Below are 18,546 nucleotides of genomic sequence, written 5' to 3' on the forward strand. Positions count from 1 at the left end.
ATCAGGGGCTTAAAAGTAAAATGTACACCTATAAAATTTTTTTTTAAATAGGAGAACATCTTTGGGATCTAGGGTTAGGTAAAGAGTTTTTAGACTTGACACCAAAAGCATGATCCATAAAGGGAAAAACTGATAAATTGGACCTCATCAAAATTAAAAACTTTTGCTCTGTGAAAGACCCTGTTAAAAAGGATGAAAAGACAAGCTACAGGTTGGGAGAAAATATTTGCAAAACACGTATTTCACAAAGGAGTGGTACCTAGAATATATAAAGAACATTCAAAACTCAACAATAAAGAAACAAGGAACCTAATTACAAAATGGCTAAAAAGTATGAAGAGACATTTCATCAAAGAGAATATACAGACGGCAAATGAGCACAGGAAAGTATCATTAGCCATAGGGAAATGCAAATTAAAATGGCAGTAACATAGCACTTACGCACCTATCCGAAATGGCTGAAATAAAAAACAGTGACAACACCAAATGCTAGCAAGGATGCAGAGAAACTGGATCGCTCACTCATGCACTGCTGGTGGGAATGTAAAATAGTACAGCCACTTCAAAAACAGTTTGGCAGTTTCTTATAAAACTAAACATGGAACTGCCACACAGCTGAGCAACTGCACTCTTGGGCATTTATCCCAGATACATGAAAATTTATGTACTTACAAAAAACATGTACACAAATGTTCATAGAAGATTTATTCATAATAGGCAGAAACTGGAAACAACCCAGATGTCCTTCAACAGGCGAATGGTTAAATGGTGTACGGTGGTAAATCCTTACCATGGATACTACTGAGCAATTAAAAGGCAGGAACTATTGATTGTGAACACACACAGTAACTGGGGTGTATCTCTAGGGAATCACGCTGAATGATAAAAGCCAATTCCAAAAGGTCACATCTTGCAAGACTCCATTTATATCATATTCATGAAATGACGAAATTATAGAATTGGAAAATAGATCAGTCACTGCCAGGTCGGGGGAGGGCGAAGGGTGGCAGTGGCTATAAAAGGCAACGTGAGGAATACTTGCTGTGATGGGAACGTTCTGTGTCTTCACTTTCTCAACGTTGGTATCTTGGTTGTGATATTGTACTAGTTTTACAAGATCTCACCATTGTGGGGAACTGGTTAAAGGGTACATAGGAGCTCTCTATTATTTATTAAAACTGCATGGGACTCTACAATTCTCTCAGCATTAAAAGTTTAATTTAAAAAAAAGATCAGGTTTGGTTCCCAGCTGTGTCACCTACGAATTAGGTAACTGACCTTACGCTGCGACAATACCATTTGAAGCGTTAGGAAAATTAAAGGCCATATATGAAAAGGCCTGGCACATAGCTAGTGCTTTAAAAATAGCCTGTTAACACGAACTCTATTTGTAGACACAAATATTATTCTGAAGAGTTATTATTCAAGTACCTGCTACTAGAGCCACTACAACGCAATTTATTTAAAAAGTCTCTTCCCAAAGTGATCTGTCCAAATGAGGGGAGAGGTAATTATTGGTTTTACATTGAAAGATGAATTGCTAACTACTCATTGAAACGGTCAAAACAGACAAAGTGAGCTTAATATGGAATTACAATTATTAAAAAAGAAAAAAAGTTGACAAGGAAAATAGGATACCGATTAACAAATCTTGTTTCTTGCTGGTAAGGAAGTTAGTAAAAGCTAGTGTCTATATGTACTGGGAAAAGCTAAGACTGAGTTTTCTAAAAATGCACTTAATACACTGATTTAGATTTAAGATTCTGTTTCTAAGTATTTTCTCTGCCTCCCGAGTTGAAAGAAACTGCGAGTCAATCAGCCAAATCTTATAACCTGCTTGGTTAAGAGGTCCAGAAAAGCCGCAAAAATAAAATCCAGCTCTGTGACAGAGAAAGACAATCAAACGAACTTTACCCCAGAAGATGAGGGGAATTTTAAACACACAGTTAATCCCTTGGATCATACTGGGCACCTAGCCTTTAAAGTTTATGAAGTATTGGGCCAGAGCTCTGACTCACAGAGAGGCTTTTGAAAGAGGTGAAAAGGAAACGGGTGTTTTATCATTCAAATTATTCTCTTCCCGGCAGGATCCTAAAAGAGCTATTTCTATCAAAACGAAATGTTTTACTAACGAATACATCAAGTGAGAATGCTGGTGTGAGATTCCTGATGCAGGCCTGAAGTCTGGAGCCCGGGGTTCCAGGTCCCAGCGGGGAGCCCCCTTCATCACCAAGGCCCAGAGCTTCCTCATGGGTGAAGTGAAAGACATGTGCCCATGGGTTGGTTCTACAGCCCTTTGCTAAATTTAGAGTTCCTCAGGCACCACAAAATCTCGTCTCCAGAGAGGATTCTGGTATGACAAGCTTCCCTCTACCTCTGTTTTGAGACAACTTTCCTCATACCTGTAATTTGGTTTCCCCAAAATGGGCCATGGAAAGGGCAGGTGAAGGGGAAAGGAAAGGGTACAGGTAAGAAACTATAAGAAAGAAAGAAAAAAAAAAAAAGGAAATGACCCTATTCTAGGTACAGGAGAGGCTCGATTTTCCCCTCATCAGGTTGCTCCAGAATTCCTTTCTTTGGGGCCCTCTACACAGTACACAGAAACTAGAAACCAAACTTGGTCAGCTCTACGCTTTTTTTTTTTTCTACAAACAAGTAGCAAATGATAAAAACGGAGCAAGGAACAGAAGGAGCACCTGGGGATTAAACACCACCTGAGAGATATGTTAAAAATTGCAATGCAAAGATTTAATTTATATCCTAACGCAAACAAAACAGTTATGGGACAATGGAGGAAATCTGAACCGGGCTGGGTACTTTACCATGATAAGGAGTTATTAAATTTTCAGGGTTCATAAGGCATCATTTAAAAAAACATAACCACCGCACGCTTATCTGTGAGCTCTGTAAACAAACACTTTCCAGTGAATCTATACAGTGTCTGGGGTTTGCTTCAAAATCACAGGGGCACAGGTACAGGTGAAACAAGACGGGCGCTGAATCCATCACTGCTGAAGTTGTGGAGAGGGGCCTGGGTACTTACTGTTCCCTCTATTTTCTCTACTCTGTATATGTTGGAAATTTTCCTAATAAGCAGTTTAAAAGGAGAGACGTGCGGCCGGTTTCCTCTCCAGTCTACACCGCTCTTCTGAACCTACTGGGAGGGCAGGGCAAGGACGGCACCCTGAATCCAGCAGGGGCCCTCCCCACTGCTAAAACCCCCGCGCCTCCAAAGCCCCAGAAGGCGTCCGGCTTTCCCGCTTCCTCAGTCCCCAAATCCCCGAGAAGAGCAGGGGCGAAGGCCACCAGGCCGACGGGGAGACAGGGTGCGCATCCTTGGCCGGCTCCCCCAAAGCTGGGGGCACGGGGCCGCTGCGGCCAGACAAAGGCGTGGGCCGCGGTGCCGGCCGGGCGCAGGAGTCCGCGGGGCCGCACCTGTGCGCACCTGGGCGCAGGTGTGCGGGCGGGGACGCGGGGAGAGCGCACCTTAAGGATGTTGTCGAAGATGGTGTCGCGGAACTCGAGCAGCGCCTTCTGGTCGAACTCGCGGCCGTGGATGATGCGCATCTGCTTGAGGAAGGTGGACTTGCCGCTCTCGCCCGCGCCCAGCAGCAGAATCTTGACGAGGCGCCGCACGGCGCGCCGCTCGCGGGCCAGCCCCGCGTCGATGTCCCGGCTGCGCCGCCGCGCCTCGCGCTCCGCGTCGCGGGCCCCGCCGCCGCCCGCTCTGCGCTCGCGGGCCCCGCCGGCCTCGGCCGGCAGCAGGCAGCGGCTGAGGGTCCGCACCACGCCGGACATGGCCGCTCAGGCCATGGACCCCGCGGCGGGCGAGGCGGCAGCCGGCCGCTCCCTCAGGCCGCGTCCGCCGCCGCCGCCGCCCCGAGGCCCGCTCTTGCCCGCCGCTCGGCCCGGCGGAGGGGCGGGGCGACGCAGCCCGAGGCCCGGGGATTGGGCCGGCTGCCGTCCGTCCGGACGGTCGCGCCCTCCGATTGGGCCATGCTACGCCTAAAGGCGGGCATCTCTCCGGCCCTGGGGGCGGGGTCGGCGCCGAAAGAGGAGGGACCTTTGGGGTGGGGGCGCTTCTCATTGGGCGCCCGGGCCGAGGTTCTTTCTTTCAGAATGAAAGGGAGGCGGAGTCTTCGAGGAGGCGGAGCGGCAGTCCGTCATAACCAATTATAACTGTTCTGGGGTCACGTCAATCGCGAAGAACGGGCTTAGGATTGGGGGTGTCGAGAAACGGGGCGGGACCAGAAGTGCCAGGTGTACAGAAAGTCTCTCTGGGTTCCCAGATTGGGGTAACCTGTGAGACCCAGAGGCTCGCGGAGTGGACTCGGCGTTGCCCGAAAGCTGGGAAAGGTCGATAAGAGGTCCAGCTGCTCGTCTTAGGTTTAGAGAGAAAGCTGTTCTTTCCAGAAACACTGGAGGGGGATGGGCCAAACACTGCAAACAGATGCATCCTTTAAGGGTGGCGTGGGCCTCTGGGCGGCTTTTCTCACAGCTGGCTGATCATCAAAATCACCAGGAGCCCCTCCCCACCCCCAAACCCACCCCGCCAAAGGCTCCTGTAGCACGGATCTGAGATGGAGTCTCCTGTCGACCCGTTACTAGTTACATAACCTTCTAGGCAGCTACCCCCACCTCCCCCCATTTTTAGCTTAAATTTCTTCCTCTATAAAATAGGGGCCATAATAGCAACTACCTCAGATGGTTGTGAAGATGTAAACTGAGAACATGAACTTGTAAAACACTTAGCACCATGCCTAGATCCAAGCAAGTTCTTGATAAGTGTTAGCAGATCTTATTACTAATTCTTACCTATCCCAGATCTACTGGGAGTCAGAACCTCCAGGAAGGAGCTCAGGTATCTCTTAATCTCCAGGAGATTGGTGGGCTTTGGGAGCCATGGTCTGTTAAAAGATAAACTAAGACATATTTTTAAAGTTTAAGAGTTTATTTGAGCAAAAATCAATTCTAATAGGGTGGTGTCAACCCAGTTGGGAGCACTTTGCAGCAGGGAGCCAGGGGAAACTTATAGAGAGAGAAAGTGCAAAGCAAAGATAGGAAATTATTTGATTGGCTACAGCTTAAAGGCTAGTTAGCTGTTTGTGATTGGCTGTCTTTAGCTTATGGTATCCAATTTGGGGATTTGACAAGGTCTCTGAACACATCTTTCACATTTGTTAAGAGGATGAGGTGCTTGAAATCAACAAGCTTATCTGCATTGTCTTTTGGTTTATCTTTTGGTTTGGTTTCGTAACCTTGAAGCATTCACAGGCTTAAATTTTGGTCTGCTCCTGTAGGCTGCCAGGGCATTAGGGACACCTCCTTGTTTAATTAAGTAGGTCCTAAAGATCATCCTGTCCAAACCCTCCCTCTCACCAGGTGGATAAAATAAAGACTAGTCTACAAATGACTGACATGCCGTCCCACACAAAGGCGGACAAGAGCCCGCTCTGCCTCTAACTAGAGACGGTATGCACAGTGGAAAAAAGAATTCATGGAGGTGATGCCATTCAGTTCTACAAATAAGTTTTGCATAATCATGAAAACACCAGGCACTGGGGACTTCTGGAGAAGAATCTGAAGATGAAGAAGATGCAGGCTTTGCATCAAGAAATGTTCAGATTTTGGTAAGGGAGCCAGGCTGCTCTAGTTACCAGGCAAAGCACAGACTAAAGGAGTGCCTAGTTTCTGCCATAGAACCGCGGTATTCAAGGATTTGACTCAGAAATATAAACTCTCTCGGGACCTTGAATGCCCATGGTGTGTGGCATTTGTCAATTACTGAGGTGTGAATTTGTACCACTTATGAATCAACACATTATCTAGTACTTTCTCATCTTTCAAAATGATGAAAAATAAAGTCTTGTTTCTTTGTGAAAATGGCCTTCCGCAGAAAGCCAAACACTAGTGTATGACAGAAGTGCAGAGGAAGTGGAGAGGCCTAAGAAAGCAATGTTTCTTACACACACACAAAAAGGAATTTTGAACAAATAAAGAGAGGAATGTGGAATTCAGCAGTGGACTAGAGTTAGTCTGCCATTCAGTTAAAAGAAATTAAGAAAAGGTGATTCAGAAAACACTTGGAGCAACTGCTCCAGACATTTACAAATAACTTTGTACCTTTAAAAACAGCTATGCCTTGTTTCTGCAATCATTATATAGTATCCAGTTTGGAGATTTGACCAAATCTCTGGACATCTCTTTCACATTTGTCAAAGGGCTACAGTGCTTGAAATCAAGAAGCTTAAATGTGTACTCAGAAATAATCTCAATTATTTGTATGGCACGTTATAGTTTTTAAAGTGCTTCCACGTACACGATCTCTTCGACCTCTTCCACACTGCTGGGAGGGAGGCAAGGCAGAGATTATTGTAATAGAAGAATCTAGGTCCCAAGAAGCTAATGTCACTTGTCAGGGGAAGTATGGTTATTAAATTGCAGAAGCTGGACTAGAAATCTGACCCAGTGTATTCTCCATGCAGGGTATGGAAATAGGGAAGGCATGAGAACTTTGAAGCTTGCCTCCATCCCCTATTAGCTGTGTGACCTTGAATAAGTCACTTAACCTCTCTGAGACTTAACTTCCTTATCTGTAAAATCAGGATAAAAATAGGGCTGTGAAATAAGTGTTAAATAAGGTAACACATGTAACGGCCTAGCACATCATGGGCATTCAGTAATTTCTAACATTTTTATTATCATCATCATGGAGCTTTGGGAATCGGGAACTGCAAATTTAGGATAATAATAATGGCGTGATGATGAAGATTCATAAGGACTGTACGCTGTATGATATTAGAAATCAAAATCTGGGAAAAGCTCAGGTTAAATAAATTAACGTACAGCCATATAAATGCAAGAACATATGGTTCCTAAAAAGAATAAGCAAGACCAAAATTTGTAAACAGATGGCCACTGTGTGTTTAAAAATTGGCAGAGGGGGTGGGAAGGGTGGCCTGAAAGTCCCTGCCAGCTTGTATTCAACTCCACCTCCTGAGCTAAGGGGCAGCCAGAAGGGAGTGTCCGATGGCAGGGCCTGGAGCATATACGTGGAAGAGAGAGCTCTTCCAGAATCTCTAGAAAAGGGAACAGCCACCAACTCTCTCGCCCTCCAGCTAGGTGGGATTGAGGGGATCAGAACTCAGCAGCCTAGGATAAGGCCCAAGATTCTGGGGTTCCTAAAAGGAAAAGGGTCCCCTTGGGCCCCATTGTAGTCTCCTGCGAGCTTATAGGGCTACTCTGGCCTGGGGAGGATGTGGGAGAGCCGCAGGGGCGAGGGGCCGGGGAGCTTGTCAACACACTGCAGCTACCGACAGCTGGGAGCTTCCTCTCAGTGCTCGCCAGGGTAGCAACAGCTGGCTTGGTACCTCGGCTTTCATCACTGCAAAAGAGACCCTAAAAGCTTTCACTAAAGGCCAAAGAGCTCTGAGCAAGAAAAAAAAAATTTAAATAGGCCTAAGGGGACCCAGGTGCCAGAGAGAAGAAGACAAAACAGAACATCTCACCTTGTGGTAAATAAATGAAAATTTACATCACCATCACCACCACCACCATCACAGTCATCATCACCATCATCACCACCACCATCATCTCCATTGTCATCACCATCATCATCATTACCACTGTCCTCACTATCGCTGTCACCATCATCACCCCACCTTAGGAGAATTGTTCATGGCATAAAAAGACATTATACAACAACAACAAACGATTTTTTCCCCCATAGAAGATAGAATGGTAACCATTGAGAAGGGTTGAGAACAAAATGAGAGAACTGGAAGATAAAGTGAAGGAAATATCTCAAAACGCAGAGGAAAAGTATAAAGAGATGGAAATCTTGAGAGGAAGGATCAGAGAGTTACATGTGGATGGTAAGAGTTCCAGCAGCAGGGGAAGAGATGGAGGAGAGAAATAATAAATAGACTTCCTTTTCTGGCAGTGTGGTAGACCAAAACGCCACAACCCTCCTCCAGCAACAATGAAAAATGCTGTATAAACTATTACAACTTTTTAAAAGAGTCACCAAGCTGAGTAAGGAAGTCTCAGAGGGCAAAATCAAAGTAGAAGCAGAAATTCAGAGTTAAACTGGTTAATGGTGGTCTCCAGCTGCCCTGAGGACATCTGCTGAACCCTTGTAAACCTGACCTTCTATTTTCCTGGCTGCAGGTGAGGGACAGGAGATAAAACCTAGAGATCATTGAAGGTAGTGAGTCTGATAGGAGATGACTGCCTAAACCCAGGACCACAAAGGACTATACATTCAGTGAAAGGGTAAACTAGTAAAATCAGCTGTATGGATATCAATCACTTATCAAGAGACTGAATGCCAAGGAGAGTAAGTTTACATTTAAAAACAAAATCACTGGGACTTCCCCGGTGGCACAGTGGATGGAACTCTGAGCTCTCAATGCAGGCTCCTGGGTTCGTTCCCTGGTCAGGGAGTTGGATCCCACAAGCATGCCACAACTAGGATATCGCATGCCACAACTGGGGAGCCTGTGAGCTGCAACTAAGGAGCCCATATGCTGCAACTAAGACCCGGCGCAACCAAATAAATAAAAATAAATAAATATTTAAAAAATAAAAATAAATCACTAAACACACAAGAAAATAATGCATCATGAGTAAAAGTCCGCCCAAACTACATTCAGCAGAATTGCACCCACAAGGGTTTGAGATGCTGGAACTATCAAACACAGGTCATAGAATAAATATATTTAATATCCCTAAAGAAGAAAAAGAGGGTATTGAAAGTATAAGAGAATATTAAAAATGTCTGGGCAGATGTGAAAAAGAACCAAATAATACATCTAAAAATAAAAAATATAATAACTGTAATAGGTACTTAGTAGGCAAGTTGCAGATTAAGACACAGATGAAGAGAATAAACTGGAATATAGATCTGAAAAAATAACCTTGAATCCAACACAGATAAAGATATGGAGGATAAGAAAGAAACAGGAAAGACAGAGGAAAAATATTGAACATATATCTAACCAGAGTCCCAGAAGGGGACAGAGAGAATGAGGAAGAGGAAATATTTGAAGTGATAATGGCTGAGAGTTTTAAATTGACAAATGGCATGAAATGCTTAGCTTGATAAAAAAAATCCAGGCCAAGATATACCATCATGAAATTCAAGGACATCAAAGACAAAGAGAAGATCTTAAAAGCATCCAGAGAGAAAATAATAATAGCTCTTTGTGTGGTTTTTCTGTCTGCTCTGCTCTGTCTTGCAGGATCTTAGTTCCCCGACCAGGGATGGAAACTGGGCCCTTAGCAGTGAAAGTGCCGAGTCTTAGTCGCTGGACCACCAGGGAATACAAGGAATCCCCAATGGCTACTATTTATATAATAGTTACTAGGCGCCAGACACCATTCTAAGCACTTTGCAGGTACTGACTCATGTAATCTTCAAAGGAACAGCATAAACGGAGAGTTGATATCTCATCGACAAAAGTAGAAGCCAGATGACAAATAATATCTTAAAAACATTGTGAGGCTTCCCTGTTGGTCCAGTAGTTAAGACTCCATGCTTCCACTGCAGGGGGCGTGGGTTCAATCCCTGGTCGGGGAAGTAAGATCTCTCATGCCTTGCGGCACAGACAAAAAAAAAAAAAAAAAAAATTGAGAAAAAAATAACCATTAACCTAGAATTATAAACCCAGTAAAATATCTTTCAAGAAAGTGGAGACAATGAGAGCATTTCAAACAAATAAAAATAGAAGATTATTTAATACTAATAATGTATGTTATGGGCTGAATTGTGTCTCCTTCCCAAAATACATATGTTGAAGTCCTAACCCCCAGTACCCCAGCAAGTGGCTGTATTTGGAGATAGCATCTTAAAGAGTGATTAAGTTACAGTGAGGTCACTGGGTGGGCCTTGACCCAATATGGCAGATGTGCTTATAAGAAAAGGAAATGTACAGAGGCAGACCATGTGAAGACACAGGGAGAAGATGGCCATTTACAAGCCAAGGAGAATGGCCTCAGAAGAAACCAACCCTGCCAGCACCTTGATTTCAGACTTCTAGCCTCCAGAATTCTGAGCAAATAAATTTCTGTTGTTAAGCCCCCTAGTCTGTGGTACTTTATTATGGCAGCCCTGGTGATCTAATGCAATGTGCTTCAGGAAGAAGGAAAAATAATCGCCAAAGGAAGGTGTGCCACACAAAAGGGAATGCTGGCTGTTTTGCGAACATATAGGTAATCCTCATTAGAGAATGTATTAAACAACAATAATAATTCTAACTTGCAGAGTGAAGAAAAAAATAGAACTAAAATACTGGACACTAAAGGTGTATATGTAGGGAGGGGACAGTCATAATTAAAGTGTTCTAAGGTCTTTGAACTGTTTGAGAGGAGAATAAATATTTTGATTAATGTTAAACTTTGTCAAGTTAAATATTCATGCTAAAATTTTTAGGGTAAACACAACAAGTAGAGAAATAGAGTGTATAAATTCCACACTAGCGGAGGGGAAAAATGGAATGGGAAAACAAAAATCAATCAGTACAAAAGAATGTGAAAAATGAAGAAAAAAGTAACGTAAGAATAAACACAGGACAAATAGGGAAAAATAAGAAAGTGGAAATAAATCCAAATATATGACTCATCAGAATAAACGTACATAGACTAAAATAGTTAAAAGACAATATTGTCAGACTGGATAAAATAAAAACAAGGTCCAGCTATGTGCTTGTAAACGACATACCTAACAACCCAGAAAAGAGCAAAGTAAAAGAATGGAGAGATTTACCAGGCAAATACCAACAAAAAGAAGTCTGACATATTTACATACGTAGGAAACAAAATAGATTTTAAGTCCAAAAGCATTACTAGTGATAAAGAGTCACTTTGTACAATAAAAGGTTTAATTCACTGGTAAGATGTATTGATAAGAATTCTAAACTTGTATGCCCTTAATAACACAGCCTCCAATATATAAGGGAAAAAATTGACCAAATCTCAAGGAGAAACTGAGGAATCCACCATCATTGCTGGGATGCGGGTGTGGGTTAAATATGCCCCTTTTAGTAATTAATAGTTGAAATAGTTGAAAAATACAATTGTAGTAGTCTATTGCGTTATGAACCACTAAACCACTAAACCTAAGTGAACCACTTCTCCTGGTTCTTCTTCCACTTGAATCTGGATCAGACCTGGGGCTCATTTTGACAAATATCAGTAGAATGTGGCAGAGGTGACATTCCACCAGTTCCAGGCTTAAGCCTTAAGAAAGCCTGATGGCTTCTGTTTTTGTGCTTTTGGAGTCCTGAGCTGCCATTTAAGAAGTCCAGCTACTCTGCTGGAGAGACCACGGGAAAAGGTAAAGGCCATGAGACTACTTGGAAAGACCCTCTGCCACCCCAGTGTCCCAGCCGAGCCAAGCCCTCAGCTGATCTGCAACTGAATACGGCCACTGGAAGGACAAGTAGAACTGCCCATCTGAGTCCTGCCCAGTTTGCAGAATCACAACCAAAGAAAATGGGTTAATCCTCTAAGTTGTGGAGTGGCTTGCTATGTACCATTAGATCACTGAAGCAACAATTAACAAGTTTGACCTAAAAAAAAGTTTATATACATATAGCTCTCGATAGGTCTCTTTATCTATCTATCAATCTATCCATCCACCCAGTAATTAGAGAATGTTATACTCAAATACAAGGAAAATTTTCAAACATTGAGTGCATAATTGGCCATAAAACAAGTTTCAGCACGTTTTAAAAGCTTGGTGTCATATAGACCACATGCTCTGATCATAGTGCAATGAAATTTGATATCACTAACATAAATACATCTTCTAAAAACTCCAAAGTTATAGAAATGAAATATACCTTCTAAATGAACTAGGCCCAGTGTGTTCAATTTTTTGGTTACTGTATCATAGTAAAAAAAGTTTCTGGGGTTGTTTGTTACTGCCTCATAACCTAACATATCCTTACTGATACAACTTGCATGTGGCAATGTAGTCTAATAGTTAAGAGCATGGACAGCAGGGCCCATGGGCCTGCATTCGAATCTCCATGCTCTACTAGTTGTGTGACCTTGAGAAGATTTCTCAGTCTCGCTGTGCATCACTTTTCCTAATCTGTCAAGTGGGAATAATAATGGTACTACAAGAGTGCAAGGTTGAAATCATTGTTGAATAACATGTGTAAAGTCCTAAGAAGCATGACTGGCACCAAGTAAGATCTCACTAAATGTTAATCATTGTTACTATCTCCATATCATATACAATAAAACGGACACTGAGCAATGTAAAGTCTCTTGCCCCAAATCATGTACTGAGGAAGTGGCAAAACCAGCATTTGAATGCCAGTCTCCTGGCCTCACCTGCAGCCCCATATGCTCCCTTTACGGCATCACGGTTCTCCCCAGGCACAGCCCCGCCACGTGACTAAGAAGAGGGTCTCTACTGCTTCCTCCTCCTGCCTCCCCACAGGCCCATCCGCTCTGAAGAGTCTGGCAGCCCTGGCTCACATTCTGGGAAAGACTGCTCTTGCCTCAGGGCCTTCGCTCCTGGTATTTCTTTCCCACCCTCAGTTCTCTCCCAGACTTTCCTCCTTTAGAGCTGAGCTCAAACAGTACTTTCTCAGGAGGCCTTTTCTGACCTGAGATTTCCCCACCACACCCACCCAACCAGGCCCAGTTCCCATTATCTTTCCTCCTAGTGTCCCATACTTTTCATTCCCTAGCATTTATCACATTTAAAATTATTTCTGCGATTACATGTTGAATGTCTGTCTCCGCAACTACGTCCATGAGGCAGGGTCTGTGTCTCTCAGTGTAGAGCTGGAGGCCCTGCACTTGCACATAGTAGAAACTCAAATCACTGTTTGTTGGGTAGATGAGTGGAAGGAGGGAAAGAAGGAAGGGAGGAAGGAAAGATGGGAGGATAGATGGATGGGTGAGTTGATGGATGGATGGATGGTTGGATAAGTGGATGGTTGGATGGACGGTTGGATGGCAGGAGGGATGAGTAGATAGATGGATAGACAAGTGGACAGATGGATGAGTAGATGGATGGGTGGCAGGCAGGCATAGTCTTCAAGGGTCTTGAGAGCATCACAGAGGGCCCACTCTTTAGGATAGGCCCCGTCACTTCTCTTGGAAGTGGACAAGGGGATTCTCCAGGGTGCTGCCAGCCATGGTTTGGAAGAGAGAATCAGTTGTCTTGCTGGATGATTATCTCAGCCGAAGTCAACATGTTTTAAAGGAAGAGTTAGTTGTGGGACCCAAGTCTCAGGTGCTGAGGCACTTCCCTGTTTGAACCTAGGATCTACTTCTTTGTCCTCCAAACCCCAGAAGGAGAACATTTATGGGAACAAACAGTCAGCAATTTTAGGAAGCAGGTCAGCAGGCTAGACAGCTGGGTGACTTTCCAGTTTGGCGCTGACCAAGGTTCAAACATCACAGGTTGGTGTGTGTTATTTCATCCTCGGTAGCAACTGTGGAGCCTTTCATAACACCACCTATGAGGGGAGGCTAGGATGAGGGGATGCCTCTGGGGGATGCTCAAGAAACAGCAAGCCAGTTCACGAGGGTTGCACGAATGCAGGGTGAAGCAGAGGGACCCAATTTATTTAGACCTGGTTTAGCTTCACAAAATTCTCCCAAATCCAAGAGTTTTTTTTTTTTTCTGGCTCCCCCTTCAATCACATCAAGGTTGTATGGGAAACCTCTTTCACGTCACCTCAGTCCAGGACCCAGGCTGACCTGGCAGCCCCCATCTTGAACTTTGCTGGTCACTGAGCAGAGCAAAAGTAGGAGGTTTGGAGGGCTTTGCACTGACAATTAAATGCATCACCTGCATGTGACAGGCAAGTTCTGCACAGGGCTTATGGGTCAGAACTGGTGATGGTTAGTTTTATGTGTCAATTTGGCAGGGCCATCGTACCCGGTGATTTAATCAAACACTAATCTAGATACTGCTGTGAAAATGTTCTGGAGGTGTGTTGACTTTAAGTAAAGGACATCACCCTCTATAATGTGGCTGGGCCTCATCCAATCAGTTGAAAGGCCTTACCAGCAAACACTGAGGTTTCCCAGAGAAGCAGCTCGGTCTCAAGCCCTCAGCATCAACGCCTGCCTGAGTTTCCAGCCTGCTGGGCTGCCCCACAAATTTAGGACTTGCCAGCTCCACAACTGTGTGAGCCAACTTCTTAAAATAAATCTTTGGACACATATAACTATATGATGTCTAATTATTACATAATCATTGTATATATAATATATATTATATGTAACATCATATGAATATAATCTCCTGCTGGTTCTATTTCTCTGGAGAACCCCCAAACTAATGCAGATCTAGTTGAGTTCACCCCAACAAAGGGGCCAGAAAGTACCATCTTATCATGTACCATGAAGACATCCGAAATCTTTGGTTAGCATTCATCACCACTGTGGAGTTATTGCAATGGTTAGAGATAACAAATGGAAAACACCCAGGGCACAAAGTATACCCTGGGGACACCGGGGCTCTGCCACTCACTAGTTACAATGACTCTTGGATCAGTTACTTACCTCTCTGTGTCTCATTTCCTATTCTGTAAAGTAGAGATGAAATAGCCAAGCCGGCATGCTTGTGAAGATTAAGCAGGTTAACACACTGACCCCAGTAATGTAGGGAACTCAGCACAGAGCCTGGCGCCCGGGAAGTACTAAGTCTTTGCACTTACTTGATTCCTATTGTGGGACTGTCTCCCTTTTTGCCCTTGGCCTTCTCATTCCATTGCAGCTTCTGGAAATTCTGTGTAACTTCCTGTAGGTTTCTGTGCCCTAGAGGACCTATAGCGCTGCCCACCCCACGCCTCCCCCCCAAAATGGGCAAGAGCTGTGTCCGATGGTGACCCGCTCCTGCTGGCTGGGGCCCCTCTTCTGGTGGTCTGTGCAGGCCAAGGCTCTCAGAGAAGAGAGGCAAAGTGGGTGGTGGGCTCAGAGCTTTCCTTCTGGGGAAGGAGGAAGGTAGGGAGCCTGCTTGGGCTCAGAGACCCCCAGAAGGTGCTGTGGGGAGCAGTTTTCACAGGAGCCCTGGGACCTAGGAGTGGGTTCCATTTGCTGGCTGTGACCTTGGGAAGAAAGTAGCCATCCCAGGACCAACTGAATAATTTTCAGGGTCCAGTGCAAAAGGAAAATGTGGGGTCCCTTGTTCGCAAAGGTCTTAAGAGTTTCAAGACGGGGACAGCAGAGCATCAAACCAAGCAGGGCATTTCTGTGCACGGGCTCTGAGTCTGCTGAGAGCATGGGCTCTAGGGGGCAGGGGGCGTCCAGGGCCAAGACCCTCATGGGAGCATGTCTGGGGCATGGAACTCCCTGGTGCAGGGAGTGACCCGTCCTCCAGTGAGGCTGGGTCGGCCACCAGCTTGCTCCGGGCGCTGGGAGACACGCTGAGCGGTTGGCCTGTCGGGACAAAGGCAAAGGGAATCATTTGATTTTTTCCCCCCTGGTGATTCGTTCTCTCCAGTCTCTGCTTCCCGTCCCTTCGCTGGGGCTCGGGAGGACTCCGTCCTTTCCCGGGGAATTCTGAGCAATAAAGTCGCCGGTTTGGTTGAATCTACAACTTCCTTCTCAAATCCAAGTTCACCCTCATCCTGTCCCCTCCCGCAGAGCAGCCAGGCCGTGCCCTGCTCTCCAGGAGGGAGAGGCAGCCGCCAGCTTTTCTTCCTCTTCCTCCCTCTCTGCTGGGCCGTGGGTGTTGGGGGAGGGAAAAACCCAAGTCTCTTGCGTAACTCGCTCCCCAGCCCTCCCCCCCCGCGCCCCTCCCCCAACTCCCCCACCCCCCACCCCCGCCCCACGGCCCTGGCCTAGGACTCCGGAAGGTCTCTCTGCCTCTTCCACAGTCTCCTGCTTATGTGCCTGGGGGTGGAAGGATTCGGGGCTGGGGCGGGGAGGGCAGGGCAGCATCTTGGCCACCTCTTCAGCCCTGAGAAGCCTTCTTACTCCCTTTGCTGCTGGCTGGGGTTACCTGATATCCCTCTGCCGCCAGCTTGGAGTCCCAGACCACAATTCAGAGGCAACAGGGAAAGCCCCCTCCATGAGACAAAACACAAGAGGATAAGACTCTCAGAGTCTCTCTGGGAAGCCAGACAACAAACAGCTGCTTGTCTGGCCTCAGGATATAATTACAATATCAATACCAATACCAATACCAATAGCAAGACCAATACCAGCTGCAGCTAACATTTACCTAATGTGTTTTCTGGGTGCCAGGAGACGTCTGAGCACTTCACTGACATTAAAGCGTTCAATGTTCATAACTAGGAGATGGGAGCTATTAAACGTCGCACTTTTCACTGGCAAGGAAACTGAGGCTGAGAAAGGTGCCCAGGGGCTTCCCTGGTGACACAGTGGTTGAGAGTCCGCCTGCCGATGCAGGGGACACGGGTTCGTGTCCCGGTCCGGGAGGATCCCACATGCCGCGGAGCGGCTGGGCCCGTGAGCCGTGGCCCCTGAGCCTGCGCGTCCGGAGCCTGTGCTCTGCAACGGGAGAGGCCACAACAGTGAGAGGCCCAAAAAAAAAAAAAAAAAAAAAGAAAGGTGCCCAAGGTGACAAAATTAGGAAGTGACATTCAGGGCTGGACACGAGGTCTCCCCAGCTCCAAGTCCAGTGCTCATGGTCACCCCACTCTCTTACCTTCTGGAAGAGTCCACACAAGGTGCAGGAATAATATGGTGGGGGGCAAGAGGGCTGATTCTGCCCGTGGACTACCAGGGTAGGCTTCATGGAAGACGTGACCCTTGTGTTTAGCTGTAAAGGGCAAGTGGGATTTGTCGGGGGATGAGGTGGGAAGGGCTCTGCAGCTGGAGGGAACAGCATGTGCAAAGGCCCTGAGGCCTGGACGGCACCGTAGATCAGGACCTGCAGGGCGCTCCATGGGGGTGGGGCTCGGCCTGTGTCAGCACTGGTGTTGGGAGATGAAGCTGAGATGAGGCTCACAGGAGGCCCTGAGAAAGATTCTGGACTCTATTCTTTCTCTTTTTAAAATAAATTTATTTATTTACTTTTGGCTGCATTGGGTCTTCGTTGCTGCACGCGGGCTTTCTCTAGTTGGCAAGCGGGGGCTACTCTTCGTTGCGGTGCACGTGCTTCTCATTGCGGTGGCTTCTCTTGTTGCGGAGCACGGGCTGTAGGTATGCGGGCTTCAGTAGTTGTGGCTCGTGGGCTCTAGAGTGCAGGTTCAGTAGTTGTGGCTCACGGACTCTAGACCACGGGCTCAGTAGTTATGGTGCAAGGGCTTAGTTGCTCCGCGGCACGTGGGATCCTCCCAGACCAGGGCTCAAACCCGTGTCCCCTGCCTTGGCAGGTGGAGTCTTAACCCCTGTGCCACCAGGGAAGCCCGGACTCTATTCTTGAACATTGTAAATTCTCATGGCGCTTAACCCAGCATGACATTGTCTCATGACTTATATGCTTGCCCTCTGCCTCCCCCATTGTGGCGTGAACTCCGTGAAGCCAGGCACCTCTCTCTCTCTCTCCCAAATGCCCTGCATGCAGGGGGCACTCAGTAGTGCTGGGGGAGGGAAAGAATGAACGCCGCCTGACTGGGAGGTGCGGTCCCTGTAGCTTTACCTTGCTGCCTCTGTGTGAAGTCCTCAGGCAGTGCTCCGTGGTGGTCCCGCCTTTGCCCGCAGAGGGTGGGGTCCAGCCTGGGGGTGTCCCTGGCGTCCTGGAGAACATGACTTGCAGTTCCCGCTTTCAACCACCAGGTGTCGCTCACACCACACCAGGACACCCAGCGTGGGGCTCCAGAATCGAGGGCGCGTAGGGCGCGGGAAATCTCATCCGCGGGCCACAAATGAGCTCTCCGGGCTGCCGTTTGTCCTCACTAGCGCCCGGAGTCCCCCCTCCAGGACAGGTGTGACCAGCGCTGTGGGCTGAGGGGGCCCCCCTCCCCAGCTATGGGCAGCTGTAGGTGAGGAAGCAGGATGGCCTTGGGGAGGGGTCCCTGGGGCCAGAACCGGGAGGCCTGTGACCATCACTTCCATTCATCCAGCAGCCCTGTCACTGACCACTACTCCTGCCCACCAGCCTTGGCCTTGGCCGTTCCGGGAAGGCTGGTTGTGCAGGGCCGTCTATCAGCCGCCCAACACTGCCCGGCCCAGGCTGCCCTATCTGGACGCTCAGCCGGCCCAGAGGAGCGAGGTCAGCCTCCTGACACAGCTCCAAGGGAGCTGGCCCTGTTCCCTTTGCAGGGTCTTAGCTCGGGGTGTGTGCTTCAAGCCCCAGGGGTCCGGCCATTCCTGTCTTTAGCCACACAGCCGAGATCTGGAAGCTTCCTGGCTGCGTGAGAAGGAAGTGGTCACTCGGGCAGTGGGGATGCATTTCTCACTGCACGGACTCAGGCGAAGCAAAACCAGGCCTGTGTGTTTCTGTGACTCAACCCAGCGGCTACCGGGCCCCTATTCTGACTGACGGCGGATAAAGTCACCTTGGCCAACCAACCCCAGGTAAACGTGATCATTCGAACTCAGACAGTTTGGGGGTGGCCCTTTGCCCTTCCTTTGGCCTGGAGTGGCAGCTACATTCTAGGGTGT

At 47.0% G+C, this 18,546-nt stretch overlaps 1 protein-coding gene across 3 annotated transcripts in view; it reads right to left on the reverse strand.

Moving 5' to 3' along the window:
* The window catches only part of GNA12 (G protein subunit alpha 12), a gene marked incomplete at its 5' end in the record, with an annotated part of 108,112 nt that extends 104,314 nt beyond the window's left edge, over positions 1 to 3,798 (reverse strand). For 2 of the 3 annotated variants that reach the window (XM_079718821.1, XM_079718820.1), the window contains one exon: positions 3,487 to 3,798. In XM_079718821.1, coding sequence (XP_079574947.1) covers positions 3,487 to 3,798 — 312 coding nt within the window. Of the gene's footprint in view, positions 1 to 3,435 lie in introns of all 3 variants that reach the window. The other variant, XM_079718819.1, reaches the window with a different exon arrangement.
* Between the last annotated feature and the right edge of the window lie 14,748 nt (positions 3,799 to 18,546).

The sequence above is a fragment of the Hyperoodon ampullatus genome (assembly GCF_949752795.1).
Source record: "Hyperoodon ampullatus genome assembly, chromosome: 14".
Lineage (NCBI taxonomy): Eukaryota > Metazoa > Chordata > Mammalia > Artiodactyla > Ziphiidae > Hyperoodon > Hyperoodon ampullatus.